The 21,538-nt window shown below is 31.7% G+C and overlaps 1 protein-coding gene across 1 annotated transcript in view; it reads right to left on the reverse strand.

Moving 5' to 3' along the window:
* Positions 1-282: 282 nt before the first annotated feature.
* LOC117108109 (atrial natriuretic peptide receptor 1-like) overlaps positions 283-21,538 on the reverse strand; it is a 98,530-nt gene continuing 77,274 nt past the window's right edge. The window contains exons 12-20 of the mRNA XM_033250053.1: positions 21,021-21,170; positions 16,578-16,743; positions 13,410-13,556; positions 12,223-12,346; positions 11,695-11,763; positions 8,670-8,844; positions 6,970-7,068; positions 5,227-5,318; positions 283-4,476 (exon numbers count right to left, since the gene is read on the reverse strand). Of these exons, the coding sequence (XP_033105944.1) occupies positions 4,387-4,476; positions 5,227-5,318; positions 6,970-7,068; positions 8,670-8,844; positions 11,695-11,763; positions 12,223-12,346; positions 13,410-13,556; positions 16,578-16,743; positions 21,021-21,170 (1,112 nt within the window). The 3' untranslated portion in view covers positions 283-4,386. The remainder of the gene's footprint in view (positions 4,477-5,226; positions 5,319-6,969; positions 7,069-8,669; positions 8,845-11,694; positions 11,764-12,222; positions 12,347-13,409; positions 13,557-16,577; positions 16,744-21,020; positions 21,171-21,538) is intronic.

Below are 21,538 nucleotides of genomic sequence, written 5' to 3' on the forward strand. Positions count from 1 at the left end.
ATATATATATATATTATATATATCTCAAATATAAAACCTCTATATATTTATATTATATGCATATTATGTATACGTCTATGTGTGTGTATTATATACTGTCATGAACTACGGACTGTGACCGGTTTTAGTGTCAGTTATTGACCTGCATATCAACCAATCATAGCATCGAAATTTCAAAAGTAAAATTGAGTTTTATGTAAGTTTATGTTATCCTATATGACCAATGTTAGTAGCAGTAAAATATAATGCCAATGAAGACAGAGTTATGCGATAAAACCAATATAGACCCTATATTATATACACATATTTATTAGATATACACAATAAAACACTTAATTATACTGTGGTTCACGAAGTTTACAGTCACCTTAGCTTGAATCGAATAATGTAAATAGTGTTCTTGGGTTTAGAATTAGTGAAAATGGTAAACGTCAAAGAATTTTATTAAAATATGTGAAATTCTAGAAGATAAAGCTATCGAAAAATCATATAATCTTCCCTGTTGAGAAAATAAAAATTGGACGCATGTGTCGTCTTTTTAATAATGTCAACTAAATAGATAGTTACCGGTGATAAACCTCCACTGAATTATATATATTTTTGTTTATAACTACATTTCAAGATATAGTCCTTAGATATAAGGTAAAATTTAGATCCTGCTAAATTCTACGATTGATTATCTTCCCCTTCCAAGTATATGATATTATAAACAAAGTTTTTTTTGTTGAAATACCAACGATAGAAACACCTACAATACTGAATAAAAATTGATAATACTTATATGATTTATCGACCACTTGAAACAAGTACATGGAACTTATTGCAAACATCTGATCCCATTAATTTCCAAAGTAAACAACGAGTTCAAAAATTCAAAGTGGCCTATAAACATGGCAAACACATTCCTTTACAAATACTTTATTTATAGTCATCGTATCTTAAAATATCGTTAAAATTATAACCTGAATGAAGTTAAAACACAAATCACAGTATTATTCTATCTAGAAAAATCAGAATCTAACACTTAAAAGTGTTAGTATCTTTCATAATCAGACTATATTCGTTGCCTTCTAAAAAGTGAAGCAACTACATCGGTGTACACTATCACCACTGTTTAGTAGGAATACCTTAATGTTCAGAGCCATACATGACAATTTCTTAAAGAGCATTCTCAAGGTTGAGTAAATTCTTCAGGTAAACATTAAAATGGTATAAAAAAGATTAAAATAGTATTGTTCCTCATTAAAAATATGCAAGTGCATTTATATAGTGTGAACAAAATTTACACTTAATTAATGGGTCGCCGTTGAAGTTACGGGTACTAGGAATGTTTTGCAACCTTACGACAACAACAATAATTGCCAATATGTTATGGCTCTTTGTTCGTTTCCACAAACATTTATTCTTTTTGAAATTGCAGACGCCTTAGATTTGACGTTCAAATTTCCCTCGTTTATGGTGAGTTTTAGTAAATATGCATTATTAATTCTTATTATTTATGTTAATAATAATGGTGGTCATCATTTTACTTGGTCCGATTTTACGTTGGGAAATATGATTCAAATTTATACAAGGTTTTGTTTTAAATTATGAATTATAATCGATGATTCTCCTAAAACACAGATGAAACTCTGACAGATCATATAGAAACCGGCTCAAAAACTTAATAGGTTGCGAAACTTTTCCAGTGTAAAGTGATTCGGCGAAAATCATCTATTTAAATATAGGTTGACAAACACGAGTAACCTTTATAAACGGTAAATCCACATACCATCTAATCTTTACATTACTTTAATCTAAAAACACAAGATTAGATCAAATGAGGCACATATTTCAGAAAACACTGTAAGGAAATCCCGCTAAGTAAGTAAAACTCCACCAAATAGGTCTATATCTCATACTTTTACGTACATAATAAATAATAACTCTACATAATCAATGAAGATAGAAAGTGCTTTTTCTGAACGAAATCGTTGTGCTTAAAAAAGAAAAAAGAAAAAAAAAAAAAAAAACTACACCTGGTGGAAGACGGATTGGGAAAAACAAACGAATTATTGAAATTAACAAAGGATTATTTAATCTAGCCTGGATAAGTGTTATAAAACATTAGGAATACTCGAAGCAATTTGTCAATTAATGTGACTGTACATTTAGCTAGGTTACAAAGCCATGTTCCTCATATATCGACAAAGTATACCGGAAGTTAAAGAATATCTATTAATCTGTGAACTCTTAAAATGTATTTACATGAAAATTAAACGTATACAGTATATTTTTTAAAAAGGGACTAATAATATCAGTATTGTCAAACTGAAATTTACAACAAAGTGCATATACATAATTTCAGTATTAATTATTCATTAGACCGAAATGCGGATACCTGTATTAATACTGTAGGTCTATTCAAAATATTTATTTACTTTACATGGAACTAAACTAAGGCATTATCTGTAGGATATGTAATTTTCGTTTGAATTCAGTGCAAACCAACTTCTTACCAACCAGAATTTAATAGCTTTACAGTAAACCATTGATTTGTGTTTTCATTGACAACCATTCAAATCGTGGAAACTGTTCGTTTCAAATTTCACAATTAAAAAGCCAATTTCGATAAACCCATATTATTAAATGTTATTCTCATACAATGCCTAATAGTATAACAGCTAACCTTAAGAAAAAAATTCCTGCCAAATTTATATCCAACATCTGTATTCTACAAAATAAAAACGCATTCTTAACGTCCTACGGTATCCATAATTTTAGTACCGTTATTTATATTTTATTTTCCTAAAGTCTTAACTTTGGTATGATCATGACAATCATCATCATACATTAGAAAGTTTACATTTCCCAAATTACGCACAAGTCTTTGGTAAATTATTACCTCATTTGCGAATAGCATCTGCTCCTACTAGATCTTGGAACCTGCAGGATACGACTGGGAAAAGTATTTCTATATCATGGAACCATGACGTATAAACAATTAATTATAATTCGACTAGATCTATGATGATATAACAAGTTTTAATTATATAAAATAAACACGATTATCTTACAGCGTATTTACGATATATTCGAACAATCCCTGTTCGATGGAAATGTACAAAAAGCAATACATATAAATATACTGATAGACTATCTTAATTTACAATGAGATTCTTACAGAGGCGGAGAAAGCACTTGGTACAAACCACAGGTACGAAAATGCAAATAAGCCATCTGTGGTATTTTTGTGCGCATGTCTGTGTTGAAGGTATATAAACAGAAGATTACACAATTTATACTATAGTCTGCATTTTTATAGAGCCTAAAATGGGACCTATTCACTAATCCCGTCCCTTGAATATTGTTGCTAAGGAGTGGGACCTTATACAACCTTAACGTGAGTGCTTGTGGGGCATTTATGCGCTCCTGGCTTTAAACAGCACGTTATGATTGGCCAGTAGTTAAGTTTAAGACTCCGTAAACGTCTATTAGCAGTTCTTAATCTGTTCAACCACATGTTATTAGTTAATAAACTAAATAATGCAGACGACAGTATACAGCGTACGATTGTTTATATGTCTACGACATAGTAATGCTTATTTAAAATTAACGAGACGGCTGATAAAAGATTTAGCTAGATTCAATTACGTAGGCCATTTTCATTCCTAGAGACTTACAAGCATCAATTTTAAAATAAAACTTGATGTATTTTAAAAACAAAACAACAGATTATCTATTGATAAGAGGAGTGTGTTATAATCAATCATTAACTTTAACAGTTCTCATTTGATTAACATAGATATTTTATTCAACACGAACAAAATACGAAATTTATATCATAACTCGACATTTTCTTTCAAATAGAAGGTTTATCAATCACTCATAGGTAATGCATAAACAATACCTCAAAATATAGATTCAATAGAGTGTTTGTTTCTTCAGTGGTTCAAATGATAAATACTGGTTGGGCTGTTGTAGTGGAATTAAAATTTGTAATTAGAGTACCAAAACAAAACGCCGTGAATACCTCTGTCAAATATACCCCACGACTGTATCCACGACAATTTGCAATGACAGTACCTAAACATAACGCCGCGAACACCTCTGACAAACATTCTCTTCGCTTGTATCCACGCTTAAAGTATCAATAAACAAATATTTTCTATATGGCTAAAATCGTCAATCATCACACTGCTGATATCCTATGATAAAGCTATCCAATACCATATCTTCGTTAGCCGGAGAAAATATTTGATTTATGTGAATACGGTACATATTTTGATAAATCGGGAACTTTCAAAATATTCATTAACTGCTGGACGACATCCCTTTCTGGTATTTATGCGGATAAGACACACGCGATATCATAAGTTATCAATACTCTAACCATATCCAAGTACTTCAGACTGATAACTCTTTATATTTGAAATCTCTTATTCCATTCTTAGGCATTTCATTTAGCAGCCAATATGTTGTTTGTAGTCCCTTGCCCTAAAATTTATGAAAAAAAGAAATAAATTAATCCATTAATGGTATTAATAGCCGCAAATCTCAAAAAGTAACGCAGGAAAGTAGGCCCAAGTTCATTGTTTTCTGGCTTACAAATTATTGTATGTTCTTGTTTAGCATTTTAACGGGCGTATATACAATCGTATATATACCCTGGAATTGTTTAGTATTACGAATTTATGTAGTAAAAGGTCTGTAAATCAGAGAAATCAACTTATCTGTTTCGATCTATGTTTCATTGGAACTAATAAGTCATTGACCCTTGTAAATGTGTATTCCGATTCTTATTAAATTGTTAAATTGTTAAGAATTTTCCAGATTTGATGACATAATGGTACTGTACATATTTAAAAGGAAATATTCATATTTGGTGTTCAAATTGGCTTTCTTGGATTCATATAAGAAAGCAATATTCTACTACATAAAATTTAGGCTTTTATCGTACTGTATTAGTACTAACCGCCTCAAAACATTAATATGTGACCCTATTTATCATGTCATCATTCTGAAAGTTCTATTCAGGTATTTGGTCAGGGCCGGCTGTTGATAGCAACCGACCTCTTTCCAGAATATCGTACGGTCCATTCTTCATATTTCTGTATTGTAGTTGTAATGTCTTACGGTAATACATAATTTAAGCAGCATTTGCCAATATAAAGCTTTTATATTGAAATAATATACTAGATAAGCTTTCAAATTTGTTGTTTTTCAATTGGTTTTAGAAAAACTCACCTTCATCTCGATTTGTCCTCGATGTTCTAAAACAAATGTACCGAATGACTCAAGAATATCCCTTGTACTTTGGCTTATATGAATCTTCAAGGCTGTAGATATATATTTAAAAAAAAGATTTGTTATTTAAGCTGAATAAAAATTCTTAAAACCAATGCATTAACGAATAATATTTAGCAGATACATAGATAAAACCAAGAGACACGTTATATGCAAACATGCAAACTAAAATATAAGACACACTGTCGATAATACTAGAGCAATACATTCAATAATTTGACTGCTTATACTTTATAAATATTACTTTTTTTTATTGTATATGGAAATAGGTTTCTGAACTTTATGGGTTATCCATGGCATTCTTTTTTTATTCCTTTATTCATGTAACCGTGTCTTTTTAATGAAATTTTATTGTATTGTTTTTGATGATGTAAATTGAAATTTGTGAGATGCCGAATAAAATAAAACAAAACAAAACAAAACAAATATACTGTATGACAAAATGACGTACGTAGTAACAACCGTTACTGATTTTTTTTTTTTAATGTTAATGGTTTTTTTGCCATAAGCGACTCATTAGATTTCAATTGAAAGTAGAAAGAGAAATGTTTCCTAACAAATTAATTGTCGCATACTGTATATATTTGTAGTCCACATTTGTAAATCAGCATAAACAACTTGTATGTAAATGTAAAAGACAAACTTATTTTGGAGTCATTGGCTTGATAATGTTGTAGTAAGAAGTAATATAAGTAAAAGTTCAAATTCGTTTTATTTCAAGTAAACGTCAACACATTAACTAAAGATTGATGATATGTTAGAGCAAAATACAATACATTTAAGAACGTTTACACAAATTTCTTCTCATAATTGACTGATACGGTAAACTGTATTGATAAACTTTTATTTTATGTGGAATTTTATTGCGTTTTATTTACCGATATTATATTTAAAAAAGAAAACATACTGTCCTGTTATTTTATTTTCTATTATATTTTATTGACAAATCATGAAATGTTTTATAGACCTGCATTTTAATACTTTGTATATGTACATATGCATTGACTGAGATAGTAAAAATTATAGCAGCCGACAGAACATTTGCATAAATCGAAGTTATGACTGTTGAATTGGGAAAGAAGAAAGCAAAAATATAAATAATAAGTATATATGATGTATTAATATATAATTGTTTATAGAGATCACATGGTTGACATATGAAGTAAATTCTGAGCATAACATCTACTGTAGACCTATGTACTCAGAACCCGAGTTAATGAAGAACTGAAAACAATGAAAAAAAGAGAGAATAAAGGTAGGCTACAACCACGAAATACATCCTTCTTGTTGAAAGAACATCATCTGATTTCTAAAATTTGTCTGATGATTTTCCCAGATTTTAATAGCAACATTTTCACTAACCATAACAACATATTATAATGTATTTACCAGACACCAATAAAAAGTGAAACATATAATTTAGATTTACCAAATCTCACACTCAAACGAAGTACGGATCTTATCGATTTACTGCATTGAAGAATACTTTGTACGGAACTGTATATGAATTTTAGAAAGTAGGCCTATTTGTAGAACCGAAAGCCCCTTAATTCCATTCAGCGGGTTATTGTATCATGGAAGTATATTAATACCTAAAAACAGTTTCAACAACATCTTCTACTACAGCCTTTATTAACAATAATCCATGAAAATGGCATTAATGATAATTCAAGATCTACTCACGTTCGCCGTTGGATTCCATTCGTGAAGCTGTATTTACAGTGTCGCCAAACAGACAGTACCGAGGCATCTTTAACCCCACAACGCCGGCCACACAAGGCCCTAAAAATATATATATTTTGTTAATATTCAAATTTATGCAACATTATGACAGAAGGGGCAAATAAATTAATTCTACATCTTGAATCTTGAAACGAATGTAGGCCTACCATTATTATGTACTTTCAATATGACCGGTCCTAAATGTCATAAACGTTGGGGAATTTAAAAAAAAACTTATGGATAATTCTGACTTTCTACTGCAGCATGTAAAGCTGTGATACTTTTTTTTAAAAATCAAAATGCATTTAGTAAATAATAACGTTATTATGCAATTTATCTACAAGTGGAAATACGACCGTCTTTATAATAAACAATTCAAACTATTGAATGAATAAGAAAAGCCAGATTTCTCACTAAACATCAGATATATAGGAAGCTATTCCATCTCACTAGTAAATGTTCTTATAGGCAGGTGTATTTACATATTTAAGAATATATTTTTGACATAGACCTACTACACTAACAAATTAACAAAATTGTTTAGCCTACATTATTGTAGATATTAAACCAACTTGGACAAACTGTAGCTAATTTTGGTTCTCCCAAAATTGATAATCCAACTATTTATTAGTTATTTATTTTTATTCATTTTATCAACACACCAACTAAATTTTCGTTATAAATGGTTATTTTTATCTCTAAAAAGTCTTGAAGTAGAATAGAATGACAGGTGTCAAGAAAAATTGTTCATAAATATTTATTATGTTATTGTGAAACACAATAGCCCTACATGGCATTTGGCCTTCAAATAGAGAAGTTATCGTGGGCATTGTATTGGCTTTAGGCCTATTTGCTGAGGCACCGACATGTGGAATACAAATTAGCATACTGGCAACAATACAAATATCTTCTCACTCAAGTACTGTACACGGTGATTTAAATGGTATCTATGCAACGTATGTTTTTGTTATTGATGTACATAACATTGCATTTGAGAATATTTAGAGCTTCCAGGTCCTGGTTATCCAGCAAGACTAATGCATAATTGCGCATAGTATTGCTGCTGTATATAAATTTGGCTCCAATTAAGTTCAATATTAACCACATCAGATACTCCCCAAGCTTAAAAAAGTAACTTGTTTTAAGAGCTTGATGGATCACCCTCATTATATATTGTGTACAAAAAGTACAAGTTGCTTCTAAACGCTATGTGATTAATCCTGACAATGTAAATATTTATATATATTTATATTTATATTAAAATGACAAAATATTTTTGAGAACCCAATACAATAATAGGCTCCCAGCGGGTGCGTACGTGTCTACTGCTTTTTTTTTTCTTTGCTACAATTAACTCATCTACGATTTCTGTGTTGACACTTGAATAACTGTACAAATATTACCAGATAGTTGACGTTTTAGTAAACTTTCTAGTACAGGTCCTATCTCTAGCAGCTTTCTGTGTTGGCAATTAACTTGAAAAACTTAACTTGAACAGGTCTTATCTAGCATGGCATCATATTTCGTAAACTTACTTTTCATTTTTATCTTAAGCTTATGACCCATCCCATAATTCCTCCACAGGATTTACTTACAAGGTCAACTGCCAGACGATGACAAAGTTTACACTCCCCCATGGGGCAGTAGAAACAAACACTCACCCGAATGGATTCCAATTCGTAACTTCAATTTCTCATCCTCCACGTGGCGGATTTTGAATGTTCTGACGGCTTCTAATAACTTCAGTGCCATTCTGCTAATCTCCCGGGCGTGGAAATCACCATTACGGATTGGTAGACCAGACACAACCATATACGCATCGCCAATCGTCTCCACCTAAATAATATATTTTAAAACCGTTATAATAAATACCGTATATATTAAAGATTAGATCATGCTTGTGTATTGCTTATGTCATAGCACCACAGAACATTGATTCTACCGTGGATATTTAAAAGATGTTAATTAATTGACTGACTGATTGATTGATTGATTAATTGATTGAAAGTGGAATCGGTTGGCGTAGCAGTAGATGCTCAGAATCTCAAATTCGTGGTCAGGGTTTGAGCCTTCGCTGTGCAAGTCACCTGTGTTCTTGGGCAAGACACTTTATATACGTTTGTTCCTCTGCATCCAGAAGTATAAATATATACCAGAATATGCTGGGGAAGTAAACAGGCTCGCTGGGAGACGTCGCGATCCCCTTACAGCACTGCACAGCCTGGTCCAAAAAGCTAAGGAAGAAGAAAGGGGCTCTCTGGTTCGACTACGTTTAATTTTACCCCATACATAAGTCGTCAAGAAATAGACGCTGATTTTTTTTTTTTTTTTTTTTTTTTTTTTTTTTTTTTTTAAACTTTTTTTTTTTTTTTTATTTTTATTATTATTTTTAAACTTTTTTTAGGATGAACTATCGCTATTTCTCGAAAGTGTTAAAAACAATTTTCTGGTAGTATTAAAATATCAATACAAATGTGTATGGTACTAAATCTTACTCAGAATTCAGGATTTAACTCTGACAACATTTTGCATTTATATGCAATAAATAGGTGTGAATAACGATCAGTTGCACCAAACACGTATCATGTGAGAATAATACCAACATGGTTGCTTTATTGGCAATATTTGTGTTACATGAGACACAATGGTAAATAAAAGAGAAGATGAATAGATAATGAAGTATCAATAATCAGTACAGTTGACCGTTCGGAAGTTCAAATAACTCAGATTAATTAGGAAGCAACAAAAAGATGTCGAAAAGTTATGAATAACAAGTCCTTTTTAAAAATATAATTTCACAATATCACAGTATTTATTTAACAACATTACACCGTAACTAAATGTGTTTTTTGTCTATATCATATCTGTTGAACATAATAAGGTGTCAAGTACTTGAGTACCAATCTAATGTGTTTAATTATTATTAAAGTTTGCACTGCAGCGCATTATCATTTTATTTATATACGACATCACTGACCGTTAGATTGCAGTTTTTATTACACAAATAAACCCAGTAGTTTCAATTGCACATGGTTATTCTACATCTTCATTATACAAACGATTTTATTACCTAACAATTGTTGAGCTTTTCATATGGCCAAATACAGTGTCAAATTGTCAATAACTATTAGGCCTATTTAACAAAATATACAACATTACATTTTACTTATTCATGCGCATTTGACACGAGACTGACTACGGTATTGAATACGCCTCGGATCGTGCGAGATATTAAGTAACAGTTGGCTATAGAAAGTGTTGCAAATGGTTTATCAGCTTGTAATCATAAACCTGTTTTATATTATATAGTATATTATTAGTACAGTATATTCATGCACATTTGACACGAGACTGCAGCATATTGTACGCCTCGGCTCGTGTGTGTGAGATATTTTACTTTAATCAGTGATTGCAACACAAAGAGAGGAAAACTCCAAACTGCAAAACAAAAACAGTCAACTATAGAAACTTGTTGAAAAGTGTTGAATGGTTCATCAGCTTGTAATCATAAACCATAATCATGTTAACGATTAGCAATATTCAAATAATTACACGATTAGAAATTTATGATCAATAATGAAATATTCATGAAGGTAATTATGTTCAATGTTGCAAAGAGAGGTTTGGCAAAAAACAATTATTAATCGATAAAAAGATAGATGACACGCCTAGCTATAAAGTGCTTTAAACCATGATCGTGTTAAAAATAATTAATACTGGAACGATGACAAAGTTCATCATTAGAAATTCATGAAGAATAAAAAAACAGTCAGTTGCAAAAGTACGGTAGTGAAAATTAACAATAGGGTGATCCAGGGATTAACGAGTAATAGGAATTTGCCAGAGATAAGATTCAGCATAGTTTAAAGTACTGTACTGTATTATATTCTTTAAGAAATATATTTTGTATATCATTTTTATGTATATTGTCAAATAGACCTATAATTAGAAGTTCTAATTATGATACACAATAACGCTCTTTATTGGTGTTATATAGCAACTTAAGTATATTCTTTATGTTGTGCGTTATATAATTTCATATTATATTTCTAATTATTTTTTCTGTAATGATTAATGTGTTTATAGTAATTGTTATTGTTGTTGTAATTACACCTATACATGTTTCTCCTGACGCAAATTCAGTTATTGTCTATTATTCCATCACGACAATAACAATTACTATCAACACTGCAGTACCCGCTTCTTACCATGGACTCGAATTCAACCCTGGCCATCAGGCGCAAGCTCGGTGGTCTAGAGGTATGATGCCAGGCTAGTGATCTGGCGATCGTGGGTTCGAGTCCCACCCGAGAACAACTTGCGATTTTTTTTTCGCAGTTGTTTTTAAATGTACTGAGTATTCGGTACATTTCCACGTCAGGTAGGGCAAATTACACCTATACAGATTAATGTGTTATAATGTAAAACTGCTTGTACTTGTTTGATATTATTTCTTTTTGATTTTTATGAATTGTTTGACACTTGTCATTTTTTTGTATTGCACTGAAAGTATTTTAAGGTGTTTATCCTTTGGTGTTTTTGATATTATTTCTGCATCCAGTGTGTTAAGATTTTAAAAAACCACCAACTGATAAAAATGAGTAGGATTACTCTTAACTTTTCCATATCACAATAATAATAAATTGAAATATCTGAGGTTAAACTGTAATTAATTTACCAGCCTACCTTATAAACATCAAAATTATCGATGATTGCGTCGAAGCAGGTATAGAGGTCATTGAGAAGGTCAACAACCTATTCAAGAAAAAATAAATAAAAACATACTAAAAATATTAAAATAGCTACATAAACATATCAATTGTGAAAGCTAGAAATATGAATAACACTCCTGCACGTTCTATAGGCCTACTATAGACTAACTACCATTACCACGACTAATATATAGTATTAATAATACAAAGGTATTTGATATACAAATAATGGTTGTTTACAAGAAGCAAAAACGCTGCTTTTTTATATAAACTATTCCATTACGTTTGATAATATACGATGCCACCAATAAAAAGTCTTGTACTTTTCCAACTTATTAATTAGGTTCGTCACAAATGCTGTAAATACTGTCGTATTAATACCCATGCCTAATAACTCAATATTTTTATATACATGATCATATACTGTTTATACAATGTATGATTGTTTGTTTTCTGTGATTACAAGGTTGTCTTTTGTACACATGTTTTGTTCTAGGCCTACCTGAATCGGAGTGCTCATAGAGCTGAGTTTGGTAAAGCCTACGATGTCACTGAAATATATACTGACACTTTCAAACGCTTCAGGCCTCACTGGGTTTCCCTGCTTCAGTTCATTTGCAACAGACCTAACAAATTCAGAGCCAGAGTAATTTTCAGTATATATAATGTCGTAAATAATACTGTCACCTTATAAGGCACTGATCAAAATGAAAAACATTAATAATGAAAAATAATCTCCTTGCGGAGGTAATAAATACCGGTGTTAATAATAGTTAATAGTAATAATAATAATAATAATAGTAATAATAATAATAATAATAATAATAATAATAATAATAATTGTATTAGGCCTATTATTATTATTATTAACATTATCATTGTTACCTACTGTATGTGTTCTATTAAGTCCCATATTTCACATTAGCATAATCATAATAAACTCTATATTCATAATTTTATTGAGTCATTAAATATTTGTCTACACAGCCGGGTCTCAACTATTCAGAATAATTCTCCACGTCTAATTTTCAAAACGTGTATTGATCGTACTATTTGTCAGATATATAATTATTGTCGGTAATTTATCAATAAAAGTCATGTTGTGTGCAAGAATTAAATTTTATTACATGTTACTGTAATCGTTGAATAATTGAACATAACGACAAACTGAATAGGCTTACCTCAAGACAATTTTCTAAACACAAAAATTGAAAATAAATCTGAAGGAGTTATATTAAAATTAAACCTGACCTAATCTCTATAGAAGAACACCATCACGTTATTTGTTTTCATAGTTATCTGCCTCAAACTCAGATTCGAGACAGAATTAAAATATATCTTGGTAATGTGGATGGTGTTTCTCTCTCTTGGGGTGTCTGGAAACTGGGCTAAGAGCTTGAGGGCAGGTATTATACACACTCTACCACCCTGCCGTGGTCTGAATCTGACATCCATTTTCCATATTAAGTCCATAAAAAGTACTAAATTCAAATTTATACGTGTAATGGTTTGTTAATGATGTGATACTTAAATAGGAATCTTGTATGAATAAACATAGAAGCGAACAGAAATTGCTCTAGTTCAATCTCAAATGTCTGCTGCCCCCTATCGAAATTAATGATAACAATCAAAGATCTTATAATTAATAATTATAAGATCTCAGAAAACAACTGAATAAACCATTGCTACCTGGGTAATATCTGATACAAAAGCTCTTCTGATTTCCGTTTTTCTTCATGAAATTGTGCGGTTCTCTCTTCGACCAATGATTCTAAGTTCGTAGCGTATTTGTCCATTCGCTTCAAGAGGGTGTCGACAAGCGCACCGCCTTCAGATCTGATTAAACATAATTTTAAAATATGATGGTATAAAATAAAATGCCAAGTATTACATAACGCAAATAACGTTCTTTTTTCATAACTGTAAATCGGTTTAGTTAAAATTGGTGACATAAAAAATATAATTTCCCTGTATTCTATTGACTTAACGCATGAAAGGATAAACTTAACTAAAATTCATAGATATGTATCTTAATTCGGACGTATACAACATGACCACCAATTAAAGGACATATAGCTCATTCAAAAAGGAGAATTCATTATTCAAGAGTGAGGCACCAGAAAATATATACAACTGTGGGGAGAAAGCCGCTTTAAAACCCTGTATTTTGCAGTATTTTGGAAAGCAAGCCTTTTCACGTGCTGCAACTTAAATGTAACACTGCCGCTCTCTTGAGAAAATTGAAAACACTGCTATTCCAGCGCCTTCGAACATTTTCAATAGATTCACATAGCTATTTAAAATGAAATGATTGATTGATTGATACAGAATTGCATAGTACTGTACGTGCTCTGTTGTTCTTATTCCCTATTTACTTTAGGGAATAATTTTCTTAATTTAAACGCATCTAATCCCTGTGGACACGGTACAACTACATACTTACAACTATCAGTAATACTGTAGGCAATATGGCCATTGTAAATCAACTAATGCACACAATCAATATTCATAATGTTTTCCCGAGTAATTTATAAAAAAAATATGATCGAAATTGGGATATGATACGATACCCAAAAGCCAGAATTTACGTCATAATTGCCAAAGTCTTTCTATCTACTGAATAGTAGACTAATCTATAATATTAGGCTAGCTATGATTGAAATGTCAAACTAGCATGCTGATACCGGAGGGAAACGTAACATTCCATACGTTTCCATTATATCTCTTCTTAATGTATTTAAACAATGCATCGCCAGAAACAATGATTGATTTGGGTAAGGAGATGACTCTCGGATTCTAATTGATAACTCGTCATATTTTCTAATAAATCATTCATTTACGATGCTTTTTGGATAAGTATTAACTAGAATTCTAATGAATAATCACATTGCTGGATACATCATCTACTTTCGAAGTAATACGACATAAGTACCAATAAAAATTATACTTTAAGTTTTGTATTAAAAGTACATTACGAGAATAGATCATAACTCTCTAATTGCAACAATGGCCTTCAAGCACGCAGTATAACCAATTCATATACCCCTAAAAAGCTACCAATTCAAATATCTCCCTCATAGAAATACTGCCAACAAACAAACACACAAACATAAAACAAACAAAAAACAAAAACAAAAAAAACCCCCCTATAAATTATAATAAACTTAGAATTGCTCATGTCAAATAAACACAAGGCCTTTGTATCAACATTCTATAAGTCATCCGTTTGACCAAATTTATCATATCATTTTTTTACTTATAAAAATCATCTCTTCGGAGATCTCGTCTTGTCGTAAATTGCTGATAAAAAGAGGGCGTATCATATTGATATTTGCCATGCATCAAGGACTAGTGCTGCCTAATACTCATGCGCATGAGTGTGAAAGAATTAGGTGTTTCAGTCGGATTTAAATTCCCAACAAGCCTCAATGATCTATGGTTAAGGCATCTGTATAGACAGCAGAAGGTCCCAGGTTCGAATTGCGGTTGGGGCACCTATTTTTTTCACACTCGCAGATTCCTCTTCTTCAACGTTTAAAAATGTATTTTGATATATTTACAGCATTAGCGCAAGATGATTTAGAGTTTATCTCTATAATATCATTATATATAATCAAACATACATTGGTAATGGAAAATTAGTTTTGCAAGAACAGTTTTGAACATTAATTTCACGAAGCCATAACAATACTTTAATCATATACCTCATAAAATAAAATTTAAAAAAACCACATAAAAACTTTATTGATCCAAGTTACCCTTACAGTGTAACCACAAAGACTTCCTTTATTGCTCTTTAAAAAAAAACAGTCAAAACATTAATGATTAAATTTTATACATGATGTTGTCCTATTTTTACGCAATATACAAGCGATCGTGTGAAGTAAATATGACCAGGCGTTACAACCAATGAAATTACATTACGCAACGCAGCAACGCACGGACGCTTACTCCATACTAAACTGCATTACATTACAATATTACATTGCTATGTATTATGTTACGATCCAATGAGCATGTCCGATGAAAAGCCACAGCAATAAGCCAAAACATCCTTCATTTAAGGAAAAATCAATAAGCCGTTTATATTTTAAATACACATTTATGGTAACAATATTATTATTTGTAGGTCGCCATTCTAGACTATGTAGATTAATTGCGTCTCTGTAGTGTGTTGTAGTATTTTATGTAGGCTGGCAAATTAACCAATGTCGGCTATCTACCATATTAGACATATTGCTTATCTTACATTATACGTTTTTTATGCAGTTTAATTGGTTCGAGTATGTTTATTTAACGCAACTTCCCACCACCCCTAAAAAGTTGAATATAATATTTAAATGTATGCATACATAAATCAATTATATCCATGTTGTAGGGCAGTTTTGTAAAATAAAACCCGAAGGACCTATTACTTCCAGAAAATATGCATGATGGAGGCCCATATATTGGCTTGATGGCAAATTTTAAAGAAACTAATGACTCCTAAGAGTTCTATTCAGCAATCAGTGCCCTAAATAATGTGACAATAATTGTATTATTATACAAATCGTGCAAATTAAACATATGTTGGTTAAAACCTAGCCCCGGGGAACGTCATCATAGAAGGTCCGGAGTAATAAATTTCGCCAAACCTACTGTTTAACTTTATATATCGGTAAGCGATGGGATTTATCTTTAACAATGGGATCTATTTTGGTTAGGAAGGGGGATTATCTTGGAGTAGGGGGCGCTTGTGACAAATATTTCCGATTTTTCCGCTATTTTCAGAAAATTACCTGGAAGATTCCGAAAGCTCACAGAATATACTGACACTTTTTTGACAATTTAGAAAAAAAGGCTACGCAGCCTACTTACTTGTTGAATTTACGTACGACACTCCTGATTGCATCAAAATCTGGTCTATCACTTGGTTCTTCGGCCCAACACCTATCCACAAGGCTAAACAAGTCATTTGGACAAAGGTCTCGTTGAAGGGTCGGTCGAAATGCAGCCTTTCCGTATTGTACTTGTTCAATAATTTCTGGGAAAAAATATATTTATCATATAAAATCAAAAGTCATCTGCAATAAGGCACGTATGACAAGGCATTTTCTCCCGAATTGTACTTAAGTGCAATTGTATTCTACTTAAGTAAAAGGTTTTCTTCTTAAGTGAAATATATACATTGAAACATACAACAATATAGGCCTATACTATGATAAAGAATGAAATTGGATTTAAAATATGGTTTCCCCATCGGTCGCAACAGAAAGAAATATACCCAGTCGAAAATCACATACCGGTACCGCATAGATTGGAAGTCGCACGTAGCTCTATACTAATGGGAATATAACTGACAAATTCTTGACGTTCCTATGTAGCATGTCTTTTAATGCATTATGTATAGATTAGGTTACTAATCGTCATTAAAATAAAATAATTGTGGGTACATGACAGACTTAGGGCATCTGTTTGTAAAACAGAACATAGAGGGCTTCTTCTCTCATTCGCAATTATAAAATAATAAAAAAAAACACATGGAAATCAATTCTACTGCAGCAAGACTAGAAACATTGCTGTAAAGGCAATAACGAGGGGAGAGAGTTCTCATCATTGCACCGTAGAACCCGACCCTGCGGAAGTCAGTGGATTTTAAATTCATCTACCTTGCATATTATTATAGATGGAGTGCGAAATTTGCTTATGCATTTCAAGGTAACTGTTGTGTTATGAAAATCTTTGATGATCTTTAAAGGGTAAGGGTGAAGGTATAGATAGGAGAATAACCCATAACTGAATCGCGTATGGGCGTGGTTCGTGACAACCTATCCGCTGTAAAGAGGCGCTTATTTAGTATGTAACATGTTCACATCATTCAACAACGACAGGGGCCAGCTTCGGGGTAACCCCCTACTCTTTCGAAAGATACAATGGGTCCTTTAACGTGCAAACGAGCCAGATATGTACACTGGACCTTCAATTTAAGTCCTGATCCGAGAAGACTTGGTTCTAGGAGCGGCTCGAACCAGGGCCAATGATATGGATGAATAGTTAGCGGAGCCCCTGTATCACCCACTAATGTAACATTAACCACTGTTGTAACAAAAATCAACCACTAATGTAACATTAACCACTATTGTAACAAAAATCAACCACTGTTGTAACAATTTCATTAATCACTATTGTAACAATCATTTAACCACTGTTGTAACAAAATTCATTAACCACTATTGTAACAACAATTTAACCCCTAATGTAACAACGTACAATATATAGAAGTCTCCAAGCCGAAAGCTTATTTACATTGTCCTATTAAAATTTCACATTATTATTTCCGATATAGATCAGATTTATTAAAATGGTTTGAGACATTGTAAATATATAGTTTGGATATTTAAATGTCAGTGTTCATGAAAAACAGTAACAGCTTGGTTCCAATTAATGTCTGTTTATATATATATATATATACACACACATGTATATACATATATATATATATTTATTTATATATGTATATATACATATGTATATATACCAGCACAAGCCAATACAAAGGAAAGATGTGATATAACCAGATAGTGAAGTGTGAAGTGTTATTTAATGAAATAAGGCTGCAAAAATTAACCTACTGATTCAACCTACTGATTGACAGACTAACAATATAATGACCGTCCAATCTCTGAGAAACTGTCTGCTAAATACTAAACCAATACGACTAACAGAAATAGGGAAAATAGCATGTTAAACGTAATAGGGACCGTCCGACTGACCAACAGACATAGAGAAGTTTGGAGATACTTTAACAAAAACTATATTCTGATGACATATCAATTTACACTTTCAGACTTGATTCAACCAAACCCAGGCAGCATGGTGATGCATTAAGGCTTGTTTATGTTTTGAAAATAACAGTCAACAATTAAAAAAAAAAAGCAATTATTCGCATTAAAGAAAAATTATCGTGTATATGATAAAAATATTTTCATAAATCAAGTAAAATTCCTAATAATAATAATAATAATGAAAAAACGATAAAATATAAAAATATTTTTTATCGTTAATCGTTATCGTTTTAGTATAACTAGGCATTTATTTACTCAAAAATTTTTAGTACCACTGAGGATTAACATCCATTCAAATTATTAGTGCCCCTTTTTATACCCCGGCGTTGCCTTTAAGTAACCTAATTAGGACCATCCAGGCATCCCTGTGCAATTTGGGCTTGTTCAGACCATTTTTAAAATCTGACCTTTAACATTCATATTGAAAGTCACGACATTTTCAAAAAGCCAATCATTTTACAAAAGATTTTCCTTTCATGACCTTCGACCTTCAAAAAAAATATTTACTAATATTTACAATGTCACAAGGACTATCCCTGTCCAATTTGGGCTTGTTCAGACCTTTTTTTAAAATCTGACCTTTAACCTCTATATAAAAAATTTTAAAATTTTAAAAATGCCACAACTATCATAAAATGTGAAATTTGTTTCTTAATACGACAATGTACATAAGGTTTCGGCTCGGAGACTACTATATATTGTACATTGTTACATTAGTGTTTAAATTGTTGTTACAATAGTGGTTAATGATTTTTGTTACAACAGTGGTTAAATCGTTGTTACAATAGTGGTTAATGAATTGTTACAGTAGTGGTTAATGTTACATTAGTGGTTGATTTTTGTTACAACAGTGGTTAATGTTACATTAGTGGGTGATACAGCCCCTAAAACAGACACTAACTTGACACTTGGTCCAGTTTCATTGCACCATCATTTTTGGTAAAATGGTGGTGATGAAATTCAATTTATTATCAGGCCCTATTCATAAACTTGTAATATTCAATTATCAAGCATTGTAATTACGAGACAAGTTTGTAACATTAGCATTAAGTTTTAATTTCTCTATGGCGTCTAACTGTATAAATTGAAATACAAGTATTGTAAAAAAAAATTATTATTAATTATTAATGGTCTAATAAATTAAACAGAAACATGTGTAAATGAATAATTTCAGATCAATCTTAAGTCTTTACAGCACGTATGTAAGAATATGCGTTAATAATAATAATAATAATATATGTCGGCATGTTAAAGGTCAGAAACATCATTTCCAGCCATTTGTTTTAGCACTTTTCCATTAGACCAGATAGAAACATGAATGTTCGATTAAATTGACACCACAATTAACTCTTTACCACCAGTGCATGCGGAGATATAAGGACTAAGAAACATGTCAAAGGTTAGAAACGGCATTTCCGCTCATTTTTAGAAAACAAATTCTATTAGAATAAATAGAAACATGGAGAATTGGCACCAAAATTAACTCTACCACCAGTGGTTGCGGAGATAATAACAACTCAATGGCTATCATATATAAAATATATGAAAGGTCAGAAATGGCATTTCTGCTCATTTTTTTTAGCAAACTCATTTATTAGACCAAATATTAACATGAATATTCCCAACAAATTGGCACCAAAATTAACTCTCTACCACCAGTGGTTGCGGAGATAATCACGACTCAATGGCTACCTTATATAAAATAATATTATGTCAAAGGTCAGAAATGGCATTTCCGGTCATTTTTTAGCAAACTCTTTTATTAGACCAAATAGAAACATGAATGTTCCGAACAAATTGACACCAAAATTAACTCTCTACCGCCAGTGGTTGCGGAAATATAAGGACAATATGGCTATGACCTTGAAGCATGTCAAAGGTCAGAACCAGCATTTCCGGTCATTTTTTAGCAAAATGTTCTATTAGAGCGAATAGAAATATGCATGTTCCGAACAAATTGGCACCAAATTCAACTCTCTACCACCTGTGGTTGCGGAGATACAAGGACGTTATAGCTTGACCTTTGACCCTGACATTTTGCCACACTTTGAAAATATGTTACCAAGCCAAAAATAATTCTTGGACCACCCTAAACCAATTTCTGAAGTCAAATGCTCTGCACCTCAAAGTGCATACAAAACCTGGTCTGGCTCCTAGGGTAATAATTTTGACGGCGATCCGCTGACTGCAGCTGGCGGTCAGTAGATTTGTGTAGCATCCGTCACGCGCTTGAAAAAGACAAAACGGCAGTTTTTATAACAAACCTAACATAACTAGAAGTTATAAAGAATGACTTCTTTATAACTTCTAGTCGTTCGAGTAATGGGCATGTAGAACGACATTAAAAATGAGTATTTTGAAGGAGCGCATTAGTCAGTGTAGCCCAATTACTTAAAATACATATGAACCAATGGCGTCAGCAGATTAATATAAACTTCGGAAACAGATAATGCGTTATCTTAAATGGGCATCTTACCTTTCGGAGACAATTCGATGTTGGCCAGCCAAAACACTCCTTCACGGTGAATTATCTCCTGAACTATTATGGCGAAGCTGTAAACGTCCCCTTTTACTGTTCCGCCTTTCTTGGGCGAAAGCAGAAGCTCGGGTGCAGTCCATAATTGTTCTGTCCAAATAAATGTACATAATATTAAAATATTTGGTAATTGGAACCTTAAATGAAGTTTAATTAAATATACACTATATGTTATAAGCTATTAATAATAACATTTAATATCGCAATTGCCAATTTTATATTAAAGAATCTCTCAATTAAAAATTACAAATTTCTGTGACATTTTCGTTGTATTATTACTATCGATATGACGTTAGCACTTGGCAATAACACTTTTTTCCACGTTGCGTTTAGCTACCGTAATACACTTGTACAACAGAAGTCAATTCTGGAATTGATTACTTTAAATTAAATAAATAAAATTAATGACTTTGTCTACTTAAGTAACAAAAGTATATAGATTTAATTGAAAATCTAAT

This window comes from Anneissia japonica, unplaced genomic scaffold (assembly GCF_011630105.1).
Source record: "Anneissia japonica isolate Jap-2015-1 unplaced genomic scaffold, ASM1163010v1 scaffold287960_len3192837_cov198, whole genome shotgun sequence".
NCBI lineage: Eukaryota > Metazoa > Echinodermata > Crinoidea > Comatulida > Comatulidae > Anneissia > Anneissia japonica.